The following is a 16,433-nucleotide window of genomic DNA, read 5'->3' as shown; positions in this document are numbered from 1 at the left end:
CTTCCCCACCGTGAGTGCTACCAACTGATGGGAAGAAAATATTTTCCGGAAAACCCAGAGATTTCCTCAAATTTCTCCACATTTCCCCAATTGAGAGGAAATTCAGCACTCAGCAGCATATTTCTAGCAAGTATTCAAACCAGTCAGCAGAAGGTACATATAAGAAGGTGGTTCAAACACTGCAAGTTGATGGTCTAAAATTCAAATGATCATGCAAAATAACGGCGATATTAATTTTGATGAATGTGTTTATTAACTTGCGAAAAATTTCTCATTTGATCAAGGAAAATTCAGAAATAACTACAAAGACTTTTCATTTTCCAAGAGATAGAAGAGGGAAATTTTGAAAAATCAGTGTTCTCTAATCGATTACTAAAAAATTCTTAAAATTTTTCCTTTAATCGTACATTAAAAAAGAAGATAATAAACTAAAGATAAGTAAGTCTATAAGTAGTTTTCCTCACAGTTGTAGTGAGAATTTAAAGTTTATTTAAAAAGGAGTAGCAACCGATAATTTTTTTAATCATAGAGCTTTTCTTTAAACGATTTAAACTTAAAAGCTCTGTAACTGAAGCAAGATTTCTTAACATATTTTATGAATCGCCGGCTCTTGAGACTTCTCTGACGCAGTACTCTCTATTTGGAGGCCGTGGAAGCGAATATGTGTGAGTAATGGGGAAATTCTGCCGAGCCACTTCGAAGTGTAGTCTCGTCTCCAACACACCAACTGTGGGTACACCAGTATCGTTTCGGCAGTGCCTTCGTTCCCATCAACGTAGCGACATTAAATATAAAAATACCTCTCTCAGTAAATTAATTTAAATACATTCTTTCCTCCACCATTAAACGTTGTCGCTCCTGAGCTGAGAAGAAGAGCAAAAAAAAACTCCATCCTAAGGTCAGTAGAGAGTGAATCAAAAAATCAATTAGGGAATCCATTCTAAACACCAGCGAAGCGGCAAATTATCGTTTTTTGCACTGAGAATTTCGACAAAAGTGAGTGATTTACTGTGATGGACATATCTGGTGATGTTGGGGAGTCATTCAAGTGCTTCTCGCGCTGTGTGTAAAAGAAAATCCCCACGTAGACCAAATTGTGAGCCACACACAATTGCTTTTCAATAATAAGCTCTGTGCCCCACGTCACGAGACTTCTGTGGATTTTTAATACCATCTGTGCAGAGAATTGCGTCACATGAGGTGATCTCCAAGCCATTCTCATGTTCCTCCAAGTCCAGTGATTCATGCAGGAAGACGCTACATATTACGCACTATTTGCCATGGAGTTTCCCACGCGAAGAACAAAACATAATAATTTTCCTGTTCTCATAAATCGATAACCATAACCGCGGCACATGGGTGTTGCCGCAATTCTTTGCTAAAAATAAGATATACGAAGAGCTTTTGAAGTTATTGACCTTCATTTTCTGCCCATTTCTGCAAAGGGAAGCTTATTCTGCGTGAATGTTCTTTTTCATGTGAAAGCGAAAGCTCCCTCCAAAAGCATAAATTAGCTCATTGATCTCTGTATGGCGCCAAATTTCTGCCTCCACCACAAATGGTCTATATAGCCCAACCTGTTGCGTTATGCTTTCACATAGAGGTGTGATCCATAGAAATATTTCAATGGCGGCAGCCGGTAAAAGCATGCATGACTAACAAAATGCAATTAAAGTCATGGAAAATTAAATTAAAACATCCATTTAATGGCATTTTTAGTGGTATCTCCTGTTTTAATGAGATAAACGTTTTTTGACCACATATAAACAAGGTTGACTGTTCCGAATCACGTTCCAGATAGCGAACCATTTATTTTGTCAATATATTGTTTTTATCAGCAACACCCCTTTATCGCAGCTTATCATTAATTAAAGCTCCGTGTCTCAAGAAAAAAAATCTTTTCTAGGAAGGAAGAAAGAATTTTCTCAAACAATGATTTTTTTTCCAATCTGCCAGTTTCTTCCGCTTTAAAGCGTCCGGCCTCTAAACGAATTTTCCATTTAAAGCATTGTTTTCTCTCAAAATTGCACGCGATAATCTCTCCCCAAAGTTCGCATGAAAACTCATTTCCATCAACTACAAATCTCATGAGGATTTTTTTTTTTCATTTCAGCACTACACAACGAACAGAGACAGTATTTGTTGGAATTAATTCAAGAGAAAAAATCATCACATAATGTATCCATTTGTAAGTATTGAAGAATTTAATCAAAAAACCCTTTCGTAGAACATGGAAAATCTCTCATAAAATCATACCCCACCCTCAGCAAATCCAAGTTTTATATTCACGCTGGGAGCTTACAGCTCAGCATGATGGGATTGAAGGCAATTTCTTGGAGGCAAAATTGTCGTTACACCATTTAGAAGAATTAGATTTTCACAATGGAACAACAAAAAAGCTTTATGTATCACATAAATTGTCTGTGTTGGGTCGCAATTGCTCAACTCTTATCGCCACATAGTACATAAAATGCTTTTATATATAAGCGGTCTCTGAGCTTGTGCGATTTTGCTTTGGCATTGTGTATTTATTTTAAATAATATTTTGTGTAAATATTGTGATTTCAATATGAGAAGAACTCAAAAAAAAGCTTCTGCACACTTGAGGTGCTTTTACTGGAGCATGATTTAGATCTGTTTCGTCTTCATTTGAACTTTTTAAAGAAAATTTAATTTTAAAGCTTTAGTTTCACATTAAATTTTAAAGAAAATGTAAAAGCATTTTCTTAAATTTTCTTTTAATTTTAAAGAAGGATGGAAGTTGAATTAATTACATAGATCATACATAGAACAAGACTTCCTTAATATTTTTAGAAAAAATTCTCAGAATTTAGAAGAAGATTAAAAGATATTGTTTTGTTTCCTCTTGCTAACATAGAGTATACAAGAGAAAATTATTCTAATAATTTTCCAAGAAATTTTATGAATATTTTCTTCGAAGAGAGATATCGTCAACTAGGACAAACTTTTATCTCTTCCAATAGGCTGCTTTTGGCCATTCATATAACCCAATTGTAAGAAATGTTTTTGAGAAAATTTACGATTAGTGTTATATGTTTTCTGAAAAAATAGGTATCGCACTAAAATTCATGCAATTCACGTTATAATCTTGAAATTATTGAGATAAGGATAAGAAACGTTGATGGAAAACAATCAAATTGCTTTATTAGGAGCTCCAAATACCTTCATAGTTTTCTTTAAGGGCTTATTTTATTAGCCAAATATAAAATAGAAAATACAAACCGAGCAGTATGAAAGAAATATTTAAAATTCAATCATCATCTTTAATGTAGAGCGATGAATTGAAAGAATTTCTAAAATGAATTCCATTGCTTAATTTGCTAGAAATTTCGCATATAGGAGAAATGTGGGTAATTTAGCATTTAATGTTGCTTTTGGCACGAAAATTTGCTTTCTACACTGAAATTATGCTCACACATGGCTCAAACAAAGCTTCACACTGTTACGTTTCTCACATAATACCAACCAACCATCTCCCACATATTTATCACACCACTTATTGTCCGGGTCATAGCCCACATATAAATGGAAAAACCCAGAGAAATTGGCAAGTGGTGATGAAACTATTAAAATGGAAAAATGTTTTGTAGGGCTCGGGAGGTCCTCCGCCACCCAACTCTTCAGCTCCTTATCCTCAGGCGCCCTTTGGTTCCGGTATGCCACAACCGGGACAGGCCCCCTATCCGCATTCATCACCCTACCCGCATGTCTCTCCCTATCCGCCAAATCCATCCTCTATGCCCTATCCAAATTATAATCCTAATCCTGGATATCCTAGTCAGACACCTGGCTATCCACCAGCGTCCACCTACCCACAAGGTGGTGGAGGCTACCCCCAGGGAGGTGGAGGTTACCCCCAGGGAGGTGGAGGCTATCCTCCACAATCCTCAGCTGGGTATCCACCTCAATCCTCAGCTGGATATCCACCTTTCGGGGCGGGTTATCCACCAGCTAATACCTCATCCCCCTATCCTGGCTCTTATCCCCAAACCCCGAGCTCTACACCGGCGGTAACTTCCTACCAGAATCCATACCAACCTGCCCCGGCCAATCCCTACCCCTCTCAGGCGCCTACCGGAACTGGTGGCCTGTACCCTGGAATGCCCGGAGCCGGAGGTGCTGCCATGGGCATGGCACAGTGTTTTGGTGAGATGAAGACCCACGTCACGAGAATTAACAGTGAGATCAAGTCCAAGGTATCTGTCGCAAAAAAAAGACGTTAAATAGAGCTTCTGTTCCGTAACACAGCATGAATCACGCATGAAAAAAATACAACCATGTGATTCATCTTCATGTTGATCTAATGTTGATCACCCAATTTCTTACTAAAAGCAACAACTTAATGATGCACTGATTCTATTTCAGGGAACCCCCACAGTGAGAGCTGCACCGGATTTCAATCCCGTGGCTGATGCTCAAGCACTAAGGAAGGCCATGAAGGGCTTTGGCACCGATGAGGATGCCCTGATTAATGTGATCTGTCGCCGTAGCAATGAACAGCGACAGATTATTGCGCGGGAGTACAAGACAAACTTCGGGAAGGATCTCATTGAGGATATTAAATCTGAAACAAGTGGAAACTTTGAGAATCTCCTGGTGGCCCTCATGACGCCAATTGTGGACTTCTATGCCAAAGAGCTGCACGATGCCATGTCAGGTGTGGGAACTGATGAGGATGTCTTGATTGAGGTGTTGGGATCTATGTCTAACTACGAGATCCACACCATTAAATTCGCCTTTGAGAAGAGTAAGTATTACTTGAATTTTCTTTTAGAATAATTTAGATTTTTTTCTGATAAATGGATAAATAAAATTCAAGAAATTAATTTATGTTAGAGAGCATTTCTTGGCGCATAAACACACACATAATAAAGTTGAAATTAATTTATTTTCATCCCATTTGGCAGTAATTCTACGCAGATTTATTTCAATTAATTAATCAATAAAAAAAATCTCTCAAATGAATTACTTTAAAATATTTAATTAGCATACCGAGATATTCTATCTTGTTATTTAATACACATAAATACCTTCTAAAATGCCTTGAAGTTTCACTTTCTAAATTCTAATATCTATTAATGCTGCTTTTATAAGATTAGATCAAGTGAAACAGTTTTGATTGATCTTGAGAAATTAATCAGAAATATATTTTTGATATTTTCGCACAGAAATCATTTAAAAATTTATTTTTCTTGCAGTTTACGGGCAAAGTTTGGAGAATCAGCTCATCTCAGAGACATCAGGGAACTTCAAGAGACTCCTGGTGTCCCTGTGTGTGGGTGGACGCGATGAGAGTGGCGTTACGGATCCTGTTGCAGCTCAGAATGATGCCAGAGAACTCCTGAAGGCTGGTGAATTGCGAATTGGCACGGATGAGAGTACCTTCAACATGGTTCTGTGTCAGCGCAACTATGCCCAGATTCGCCTCATTTGCGATGAGTACCAGAAGATGACGGGACATACACTGGAGAAGGCCATTCGAAAGGAATTCTCCGGAGACATCATGGAGGGTTTGTTGGCCATCATTGGGGTGGTTTGCAACAAAACCGAGTACTTTGCATCTCTGCTGAAGAAGAGCATGGCTGGCATTGGGACGAATGATCGGCAGTTGATCCGTCTAGTTGTGACCCGATGCGAAATTGACATGGCAGACATTAAGACTGCCTTTGAGCGTCTCTACGGCAAGAGCCTCAAGAGTTGGATTAAGGTAAAAAGAAGATCCCCAACAGGGAGGTTTAATCCAAGTAAAAAAAATGTAATCAGTTTAGTAATTCTTGGGATTTCTTTATCTCCTCCACAGGGTGACACATCTGGCCACTACAAGCATGCTCTGTATGCTCTCATAGGAGAAGAGAGATCCTCATAAGATCATCACCACACTCTTTAATCTAATACTTTATACATGCAGTGCATTATTTCTCATACTTCCATTGACAACAGAGCTACAAATTTTTCTCAACACAACACTCTCTGTAAATTATATATGTGGGTTTTTTAATTGATGGGGAAGAGAGCATTTTTTTTTGTAATAATTTGTTTTGTCGTCTTTCCCGGCATAAAGATTGAATAAAAAAAAAAGTATTCGCGCCTGAAATTGTATTTTGTATTATGAGGGAAGAAGGCTTTTGGAGCGCGAAGACGGTTTGTCTCGATTTTGCTTTGCAATGTGATTCAATGGACAAGGTGCTTGTTTGGTGATCTGCAGCACAACCATAAGAAATGATCCCACGAGCGCCTCTGTGCTTCACAAATACACACCTCTTTGGCTATTTTACCTGGCGAAGGTATTTCATCATGGTGACTTTAGTCTTAAGTGTGTGGATAAATACAACCTGTTGAACCGGTTCCAAAGATACTCCATCACAGAATGTCTCACCAACAATCCAGGAATTTTCTTCTCTCAACCACGTGGAAATTTATGGGGATGAATCGATGAAAAAGCAACCCTTTGAATTTTTCTTCACCCAAAAATTCTGAAAATTCCTCAAAAATCTACACCAGGTGCTCTACCTGGAAAAATTCAGTAGCTCTTTAGGGAACTTTTGAGGCACCCTGTGGTAGGCGTTTCACTCTTTTTGAAATCTCATTGACTGAAAGACAAGAACAAGATGTGCTTGGGTTAGTTTTAGTAGCTCTGAGAGTAGCAACGCATTTACAGAAAAAGCCTGTGAGTTCTGGAATTTCGATGAATCTGCCTCAGTTTGAGTTGAGCCGCCGCAGGAGTACCATCGCACATTGGATTTTCTCCCTCTTCACCTACCCATAGTTGCTCTATCAAAAAAATAAGTAGCATTCATCGAATTTCCCTCAATCAATTTGGATGCGAAAGTTCACTTTTTGTGCGTGAAAAAAGTGTCCCAAAGTGAAAAATTCAAGAAGAGGCTGAATTTTTTTGTAAAAAAAATAAAAATGTGTTGATTGGGGCTGAGCACAGTGTGTGATTGCAGAAAAAGACCCCCAAAGTGCAGACAGAGTGTCACTGAATCTGTGGGAAAATGTGTGTGGGTCTGAGAATGAGTTCAGTGCTGTGTTCACTTGTGATCCTCCTCATAGTACGGCTCACCTTGGCCAGCCTCTCGGGGATCTACGTGGACAATGGCGTAGATCAGACTGTAATGCATCGTACCTTGTCGCAGGATGATCAGCAGGAGGTTGAGCATGAAATTCTTGAACTTCTGGGTCTCCCAGATCGTCCAAGGAGACGCCATATTCACCCCTCGCTCAGGTATTGTTGCCTCCCCCGAGGCAGTTTAAATTCTCAGCTGAGAGCTCATTAATTAACTAATTAGCATGTGAATTAGTCACATTAGCCATATGCATGCGAAATTAATAGCGCATTATCCTCTAGTATAGAATAAAAGATCAATTTTTTATCAGAGTTGATCATTTTAAATAGACGATTTTCTAGATAAAATAATGATTTAATTAATTTTTTTTTTATTTCAAATGAACCAGAATCTCAACTAAAAATTGTCAAAATTAAATTTATTTCAAGTTTTCTTATTAATTAATTTTTCTCTTCATTTTTATTATATTTCTTTGAATCCAGAAGTCAATATGTTTTTAAGAATTGTATAAATGATCGATTCTTTGAGGCGTCTCATTGTTAAACCATTCATATGAAGTTTAAGGCTCAGAATTTAGACTTAAAACTATCTAGAAATTTTCTAGAAATTTTCTTTTTTAACTTTCAATGCACAAAAAAGAATAAAGGTTTTTTTTAATAAAATTTAAATTTATTCGGTTAAACGAAGAGTTGAGGAAGAGTTCTAGAACATCTTGCGCTAAATTTCAAGAATTCTGATTGAGAATTAACTTTTTTCAAAGCTCAGCCTTTCACTACTTTCTTCCCAGAAAGGGGATTAGTTGGTCTTTTATGGTAAAAATAATTATTAGACCTACAGGATTAGGGGGGGATTAAAGAAAAAAAAATAATTTTAATATCTTTTGCGGAACTTTTAAAAATTCTCGGACATATCTGTGTTAAGTTTTTCTATATTTTAAATTTTAAATATTACTTTAATTTATAAAAAAAAATCTTTAATCTTTACCATTTGCAACACTGCTTAACAATGTACATAAATGTGTGGCAGAGAGTGAAAATTAGCAATTAAACAGAACAGAAGGAAAATATTCTCGAGAAAATGAATTGAAAGATTGTGGGGTACTCACTGTGTTGTGCATATGTGAGTGTCTTTCACGATGAAGATTGCGGTATGAGGCAAACATTGAACGGTGATTTTTCCAAAAGAAAAAAAAATATAACACCCGCATTGGGTTCATGAGAAGAAAATTGTTTATATTACATACTCACGCGCGTCTTGAGGCTGGAAATTCTAAACATGAAATAAATTCTCGTGTGAAATGTAAACATTTTGGGTGGGACATGAGCGGGTGCTCTCTGTGAGTATTTTCACGGGGAGTAATCAATTAAACTTGACTGCGTTTTTATTTTTTTTTTTAAATTGGTCGATTTATTGCTATTTTGGCAGAAAATCCGCACCGCAATTTCTCATGGATGTCTACCGACGCCTCAGCGAGGATACAGAGAGGACGCGCACAGTACGGAGTACGGATGAATTTGACAATCTCATCACGGACCAGGATCAAATGGCCATCGACCAGAGCGATATAATCATGACATTCTTGAATAAAAGTAAGTCGCATCGCATTCCATTTCTCATTTTCTTTCCTCTCTCTCTCTTTCTAGTCCTCCCATCTTTGCCCTTTTGTTTCTCTTCCAACTAAGCGCCGGCTCTTGCATGTGTGCGGGAGGTCGAGAATTTTTACCTGATGATGGTGCTTCTCGGAAAGAGAGCCACGCCGACGAAAGGCAAGGCAATGGGAGAACACCTAATTGATAATAATGATGCTTCTATTTCAAGACCACCACGTCTCGGAGGTGCGTCATGAGCGCGGCCGCCGGCTGTGGTTCGACGTGTCGGAGGTTTCTCGTGATTCAACCCTCATGATGGCTGAGCTGAGAATCTACCAGAAACCCGGCAAGTGGAAGGGAACAAGTAAAACCTTCACAATCACCGTACACTCAATCATTCGTCTCAACGGCCAAAGGGAACTCCAAGTACTGTCCTCAGTGAATACCACAGCAGACTACTTTGGATGGCTTGAGATGAATGTCACCGAAGGATTAGCCCTGTGGGTGAATGATCCAGCTCAAAATAAGGGTCTTTACATCAGTGCCCACTCAACAGATCGTCCCGATCATGAAGTCAAACTCGAGGACATTGGTTTGGTCAATACAAAGGGAGATGATGAGTATCAACCCTTCATGGTTGGCTTCTTCAAGGGACAAGAAATTATCCAACCCACACGACATAGACGCATCAAGAGGAGTGCTTCGAAAAGGAGTCACAAGAGGAAGGCACATCCCCTCATTGATCCTCGACCAAATTATGATCATAAAAGTTGCCAAATTCAGACGCTCTACGTCAGTTTCAAAGATCTCCAATGGCAGGTGAGTTTAAAGAAGAATCTTTCATCTAAAAATTTGCAACTCTGTTGAAAATTCAAAACGCAAAAGATTCTGACCAAAATAAATAAAACAAAGAGTTCTGAGAAAAGCTTCTTTGAACAATACCTGGATAGAATTTAATATGTATTGTTTTTCCCAAGAAATTGGGTTATTCTTTAGAAGAGGATTGGTTAATTTCTATAAGATTTTAATGACAGAATAATGGCATATTAGGGTAGTTTACAAAGTTCTTCGAAAATCGGATTAAATTGAATCATTTTTAAGAATTCATTTCTACTTTAGCATGGTCTCTAAGTTATTTTAAGTTTAAAATATACCTTTTCTCAAGCCTTTCCTGTTCTATGGGGTAATTAAATGCACAGATTTTTAAAGCTTTTTGAGAAGCTTCTTGAAAGCTTATAAAGAGCATTTCGAGGGCTACATTGCAAAACCGGCTAACTTTGTATGAGCCCTGAACCGACTTAACCGTTTTTTTTTAATGTAGCCCTCGATTTTCTCGTTAGGGGAGGGCAGGACGAATAAAGTCACTTAAGGGTTTGGAAAAAGCCTAAAATATCATATTTCCTAGCTAGATAGAACAAAATGATCTGAGAAAGAGTTGTAGGGCAAGAAATATCCTAAAGAATTGGACTATACATTTCGCTTTATCTTTTTGAGAAATATGATATTTTGAGCTTTTTCTAAACCCTTTAGTGACTTTTTTAACCCCGCTCTCCCCTATCTTTACTTTTTTTTACGTTTAACTCCAGTGTAAAAAAATGTTAAAGATTCTTCAAAACAATTTTGATGTTTTTTTTAAAATTATTTTTAAAGCTATTTCAATACTGTATAAAAAATCAATTGAGAGGAAAAAATCTCTTCTTACGGTTTATTTAGTTCATAAAAAATTCTAATATTTAAATTAAAAATGCAACTCTTGCATAAAATAACTTAAAAATAATTTATGAAAAAAAAACTTTTATTTCTTCATTAAAAATTAATTTTTACAAAGAAATGATAAGAAAAACATTTAAAAAATCTTACTCAAAAAATACTTTCTCATTTCTTCAGGATTGGATCATAGCTCCTGAAGGCTATGGCGCTTTCTACTGCAGCGGTGAATGCAATTTCCCCCTAAATGCCCACATGAATGCAACGAATCATGCAATTGTGCAAACTCTGGTTCATCTCTTATATCCCACGAAGGTGCGTAATTCTCAAACTTCTAGACGTCCTTTTTTCCTTCAAATTTTAACAAAAATTTAATATTCTTTCAGGTGCCAAAACCCTGCTGTGCTCCAACGAAATTGAGCCCAATATCTGTGCTCTACTTCCTGGATGAATCTAATGTGAATCTCAAAAAATACAAAAATATGGTCGTGAAAAGCTGTGGATGCCACTAAAATGGGAAATGCGAAGAGCTTACAAGTCTGTTTGAACAATGAACAAAAAATCATTTTAGATTTACTGACGCGTAAATTTAATTTATGTAAATACACACAGTAACTTTAATTACGAGAAATTCCCTCTTTCAATGGGATGGAGGGGGTGCATTTAATCAATACGGAGACTCATGACCTTTAGGAGAGGTGACGTCACGTTGGGGAATTCAATGTATGGTTCCTTTTTACCCAAATCCTCGTACGTTACGACGTAATCATCCACGAAGCCGACTTTCTTGGCAATTGCTTGGGACGTTGAACTTGTGAACAGGGTGCCGGTAGCGCTGAAACCTAAAGCTTTGCCAAGGGGTATTCTGGCCTTGAGAATTTCACCCCCAATGCCCATCCCACGGAATTTGGGGAAGACATACAATCCCCAGGCACTGATGTATTTATCAACTGAATACTTTTCATAGATTGCAGCTTGTTTCGTTACGAATTCTGTGACAACTTGGAGATCAAGCACTGATGCATCCTGAAAGGGAATTTTGTGAGAAGATTTTTTTTTTAAATTGTTTAACGTCTCACCGTTCCCTCGGGAAGGACAATTTTCTCATCATCCTTCGTCGCAGGCTCCAACACGTTAATCCCCGCAATCTCATCTGAGCCCTCACGCGTGCAAATCAATGTGATTTTCTTCTCAAGCATCTTCCGGTAGTACACACGTGCGAGGACGAGAGAAACAGGATCATTGGATACACCTGAAAATTATGAATAATTTCCCGGGAAATCACAACACAGCATAATTTCTTATCAAGAGCAAAAGCAGACAAAGCTGATAACTCACCTTTGGATTTGCACATTTGTTCTTCATTGAGAAAATGCTCAATCATGATATCTTCCGCTTCGTCAAAGCGTTCTACAGGCAGATCCTTCACTTCGAACTTCCATATCTCTTGCGTGGTGGGATGCTTTGCTCGGAAAGTGGTCCAGACTTTGGGGAATTCCACATTTGAAGGTCGTGTCCAATCGTTGGACATTTTTTGGCGGGCTGAGAGCTTCTCCTCACACTTTGATGTCTCCCACACTCTGGTATGTACTGCGAGAACGCTCTTGGGCACACGACAAAATTAATTGAGCCTTGCGCACACGCGAAGCAACGAGAGAGCGAATATAAAAGGGGTTCATCAGTCAGGGAACATATGGTGGCAATTTCATGGGTTTTGCTTCTCATGAAAAAGTAAAAGACTCTTCTAATTTTATCCGTTATTTATTTTTGGAATTATTGAGAGGCAAATGAGTAAAATTTATACAGGGTGAACAAAATCTTGTATTTGTTACTGATTAAGAAAAAATATTAAATAAAACCAAATCTTTACGATTGTACCTTTTTTTTTAAAATATTTTTCAATATCCTGTAAATTAATCAATCTTTTAATTAAAAAAAAGTTAAATTTGGTTTTTAGATAGTATCACCCTGTAATTTAATTTCCTAAGATTTTTTTTCTTGGAAAGCCTCTTTATTACTTCAATTGTACAACATGATGCGCGATATTCCTGACGACAATACTTTGTATATAGTTACTGAGAGAAGTATGTTATTAAGCCACCGACACCAAGCATTAATTTATTTGAAAATTGTTTCAATTAATATTCTCTCTCAGAGAATTAATCACACTGCTGAAGCTACACGCGTTGGAAATGGTACTCTCGGACTTCACAGATATTTTGTTGATAATTTAGAATTTTTCAAAAACAAAGCTTTTCTGCAAGAATCGTGTAAAAGGTTTTAAAATTTTAAGGTCCCTTTCAATTCTATGATTTTATGAAGGGAAAACGTAAGAAAAAAATTTCTTCAATTTTTTAGAACCTAATTGAATTTAAATAAATAAATCTGAACCTGAAATCATAATTACTATAAGAAGGGTCTTACTTACTCTCAAACTAATCAAACTATTTACTTGTCAATAAACAAAACATTTATTAAAACCTGCAAAAAGATGCAATGCGAATAACCCATTTAATTATTCTATTTTAAAAACTTTCGGTCTCATCTTGTGAAGGCATTTTACATAAATTCATTTTGGTTAATGTTCCAATGTTATATCAAGTTTTATATTCATCCGAAAAAAGCTCCTCAGCTAAAATTGAATAAAATAATATTATTTTATTTGATTATTAAAATATTTATTTTTTAATCTAATATGAGGCTCATGAATTTCATGGAAGGAGTAGAAACATTTGGGAAATCAACAAAGGGATCCTTATTCCTCAAATCCTCATAGAGCACTGAAAAGTCTTCAACAAATCCAGCTTTTGCTGCTGTTCTCTGTGATACGTCACTTGTAAAAATTGTTCCACTTACTTTAACCCCTAAAGCTCTTCCCAGAGGTATTCTAGCTTTGAGAATTTTCGTTGAAAGACCCAAACCGCGATATTTTGGCACAATCAAAAGCCCCCTTGAATGGAGAAATTTATCCACTCCATGTCGGTTGTAGGTATCAGCCTTGGCATGTATAAAGCTTTTGACTTTTACAATATCTTCAAGGTTCTTACTTTTGACCTCAAGTTCGGGTTTCTCTGAATCCTTCTGCAAGACTTCCAATAGATTAAATCCACAAATTTCATCTGAACCTTCCTTGAAGCAAACTAAAGATATTCTTTTATTTAAAACTTCTATCCAAGATTTTCTTCCGTCGAAATCTGGATCATTGAAGAGTTCTACAATGAAAGAAAAAGATATGTATTTTATTCCTGGAGTTAATTAAATTTTAGGAAACTCATTGATTGTACCTAGACTTGCACAGGTAACTTCATCTTTAATAAATACATTGGCCATAAGATCAATCACTTCGCTAAAACGATCTTCAAATAGACGTTCAATACGATATTTCACACTTAGACCAGAATCGGGATCGCTTGCTTTAAAAGTCATCAAAATTTGCGGAATTGTTACTGTTTCAGATATCTTACAAGGCATATTTTGCTATTCAACTAACATAAGAGAATTCTCAGCAACAGAATACTACTGAATTCATCACACTGAGATCTTCTTATAAACAAAATTTAGATTTTTTTCCTATTCATTCAAGGATTTTTCTAGCACTAAATTGTACGTCTTATCTCACAGCTTATGTATTTTATCAGCTTAATTACATAGATTTCAATGAACATTAATGTGATGTTTAATTTAGAGAATAAGTATTTCTAAAGGAAGACATTAAAATTTTATTTTATTTTATTTAATCCTTTTATCATATGATCTTGGTGTGAAAGATTCTAGAAACGGATTAGGAAATTCAACACTCTGCTAAAGTATAAATAACTTTTTTAAATAAAATTTCCACTCAAAATTACCATCAATAAAAATTTTCAAACATTTTTTCTTCATCACAAAAATATTTGAAACAATAATTTTTATATTTCAATCAAAATTTTTTTAATCCAAACGAAGACTCATAAATTTCATTTTTGGCGTAGAAATGTTTGGAAAATCAACGAAAGGTTCCTTATTTTTCAAATCCTCATAGAGCACTGAATAATCCTCAATAAATCCTGCCTTTGCTGCTGTTCTCTGTGATCCAATCCCCGTAAAAACAGTTCCAGTTAATTGAAGACCTAAAGCTTTCCCTAGGGGTACTCGAGCTTTCAGAATTTCCGTTGCGAGACCTAAACCGCGATACTTTGGCATAACCAAAAGTCCCATAGCATGCAGGAATTTATCCACCCCATGTCGATTGTAAGTATCAGCTTTTGCCTTCACAAAATTCATAACTTTCAGAAGATCTTGGACTTTTTTGCTCTTAAACTCCGGTTCAGGCTCCTCTACATCCTTCTCCAAGACTTCCAAAAGATTAAATCCACAAATTTCATCTGAACCCTCCTTGAAGCAAATCACGGAGATTTTTTTATTTAGAATTTCAAGCCAGAAATTTCTTCCATTGAAATCCGGATCATTGAAGAGGTCTGTTAAAAAAAAGAAGAAATTTAATTCCGGAAGTAAAGTTGAAGAAAAAATAAATTTTCACCTAAGCTTACACACGTAACTTCATCTTTGAGAAATACATTAGCCATTAAATCAAGCACTTCGTCAAAACGATCTTCGCGAATATCTTCAATGCGGTATTTCACATTTAGACCAGAGTCGGGATCTCTTGCCACAAAAGTCGTCCAAATTTGCGGAAATGTCACGGATTCTGGTCTTTCCCAAGGCATATTGTGCTATAAAATTCAACTAAGAAAAGAGAATTCGCGGTAACAGGTGCTAAAGAAGTTGTCACGGTGAGATCTTCTTATAAACTGAAGACAGGTTTTTTTTTCTACACGATCAAAGAATTTTTTTAACACAATACTACGTCTTATTTCACGGCTTATGTGTTTTATAAAGAATTTTGAATGATAAAATGTTCGTAATTAATTAGTTTTGAATTATTATTATTTTACATGAACAGAAAGCGAGAATTAACACAAAATATTCTGATTTAGAATAAAAAAAAAATACCTTTTAGGACATTTAACAAAACTGAAACTGAAGAGTGACTTCTAAAAAAATCAAAGTTCCTATAAGACTTTCAACTTTTATCTCATTTAAACTTTTTCTTCTACCATTATGAAATGACTCTGATAAGATAAGATGCAGATAAACAAAAATATTCAACACTGGGTTGCTAAAAATGTGTTAATGGCAAACAACATTTAATCCAAACGAAGACTCATGAATTTACAATATGGCGTAGAAATATTAGGAAATTCAACGAAAGGTTCCTTCTTTCCCATATCTTCATACAGCACCGAGTAGTCCTCAACAAATCCAGCCTTTGCTGCTGTATTCTGGGATGCAATCCCCGTAAACACAGTTCCAGTAAGTTTAAGACCTAAAGCTCTTCCCAGAGGTACCCTTGCTTTGAGAATTTCCGTCGAGAGCCCCAAACCGCGATACTTTGGCACGACCAATAGTCCCATGGCGTGGAGGAATTTATCCACACCGTAGCGATTGTACGTATCAGCTTGAGCTTTCATAAATTCCATGGCTTTCATGAGCGCCTGAATTTTGGAACTTTTAATCTCCATTTCATTCCCTTTGACATCTTTTTCCAAAACTTCAAGAACATTTACACCGCAAATTTCATCTGAGCCTTCCTTGAAGCAAACCAAAGAGAATTTTTGTTTCAAAATGTCATCCCAAATTGATTTTCCACTTCTTCCTTTTAAATCCGGATCATTTAAAATATCTATATGAAATCAGAAGAAAAATATTTTTAAAAAAATCTATTGAAATAAAATAAAAATTAATTAAACTAACCCAAGCTTCTGCACATTGTTTCATCTCTCAGAAAAATAGTTGACATCAAATTCAACACTTCGTCGAAACGATCTTCAGGAAGATCCTGAACATGATACTTTACAATTTTTCCCGTATCAGGATCTTTAGCTTCAAAGGTCAACCAAACTTGAGGAAAAGCGACATTTTCAGGCCTTTTCCAAGTCATATTCCAAGTTAGTTAGAATGCGATCAGGTTGAGTATCTATTCGCAACTGAAAAATTAAATGTTGTAAGG

General features: G+C 36.4%; 4 protein-coding genes across 9 annotated transcripts in view; 2 read left to right on the top strand and 2 right to left on the bottom strand.

The window, feature by feature from the left end:
• The window catches only part of LOC129790766 (annexin B11), a 55,798-nt gene extending 49,683 nt beyond the window's left edge, over window positions 1-6,115 (top strand). Inside the window, exons 1-6 of one of the 5 annotated variants that reach the window (XM_055828472.1) lie at window positions 699-898; window positions 2,114-2,188; window positions 3,612-4,217; window positions 4,387-4,768; window positions 5,220-5,728; window positions 5,822-6,115. In XM_055828472.1, the coding sequence (XP_055684447.1) occupies window positions 2,177-2,188; window positions 3,612-4,217; window positions 4,387-4,768; window positions 5,220-5,728; window positions 5,822-5,887 (1,575 nt within the window). In that variant the 5' untranslated portion in view covers window positions 699-898; window positions 2,114-2,176 and the 3' untranslated portion in view covers window positions 5,888-6,115. Of the gene's footprint in view, window positions 1-698; window positions 997-2,113; window positions 2,189-3,611; window positions 4,218-4,386; window positions 4,769-5,219; window positions 5,729-5,821 lie in introns of those variants that run through there. The other 4 variants (XM_055828471.1, XM_055828473.1, XM_055828474.1 and 1 more) reach the window with 4 other exon arrangements.
• A 462-nt stretch (window positions 6,116-6,577) lies between these two features.
• LOC129790767 (protein 60A) lies at window positions 6,578-11,015 on the top strand. Its single transcript, XM_055828476.1, has 5 exons — window positions 6,578-7,246; window positions 8,514-8,677; window positions 8,907-9,496; window positions 10,565-10,699; window positions 10,771-11,015. The coding sequence occupies exons 1-5, from the start codon at window positions 7,017-7,019 to the stop codon at window positions 10,894-10,896; spliced, it is 1,245 nt and encodes a 414-aa protein (XP_055684451.1). The 5' UTR covers window positions 6,578-7,016; the 3' UTR covers window positions 10,897-11,015.
• Window positions 10,950-12,683, bottom strand: LOC129790768 (uncharacterized). The gene is made up of 3 exons (XM_055828477.1): window positions 11,723-12,683; window positions 11,464-11,636; window positions 10,950-11,410 (listed from the first exon to the last, which is right to left on the bottom strand). The coding sequence occupies exons 1-3, from the start codon at window positions 11,913-11,915 to the stop codon at window positions 11,048-11,050; spliced, it is 729 nt and encodes a 242-aa protein (XP_055684452.1). The 5' UTR covers window positions 11,916-12,683; the 3' UTR covers window positions 10,950-11,047.
• Window positions 12,684-13,994: 1,311 nt separating this feature from the next.
• LOC129790769 (uncharacterized) lies at window positions 13,995-16,407 on the bottom strand. Of its 2 annotated transcripts, XM_055828479.1 has the most exons (4): window positions 16,178-16,407; window positions 15,377-16,106; window positions 14,904-15,109; window positions 13,995-14,841 (listed from the first exon to the last, which is right to left on the bottom strand). In XM_055828479.1, exons 3-4 carry the CDS (start codon window positions 15,088-15,090, stop codon window positions 14,315-14,317), a joined length of 714 nt encoding a protein of 237 aa, XP_055684454.1. In that variant the 5' UTR covers window positions 15,091-15,109; window positions 15,377-16,106; window positions 16,178-16,407; the 3' UTR covers window positions 13,995-14,314. The 2 variants fall into 2 exon arrangements, with proteins under 2 accessions (XP_055684454.1, XP_055684453.1); XM_055828478.1 differs by lacking the exons at window positions 13,995-14,841; window positions 14,904-15,109 and having other exon boundaries at window positions 15,554-16,106.
• Between the last annotated feature and the right edge of the window lie 26 nt (window positions 16,408-16,433).

This window comes from Lutzomyia longipalpis, chromosome 2, assembly GCF_024334085.1.
Source record: "Lutzomyia longipalpis isolate SR_M1_2022 chromosome 2, ASM2433408v1".
In the NCBI taxonomy this organism is placed as follows: Eukaryota; Metazoa; Arthropoda; class Insecta; order Diptera; family Psychodidae; genus Lutzomyia; species Lutzomyia longipalpis.
The sequence above is the reverse complement of the archived record's forward strand: the minus strand, read 5'-3'. Positions and strand labels throughout refer to the sequence as shown.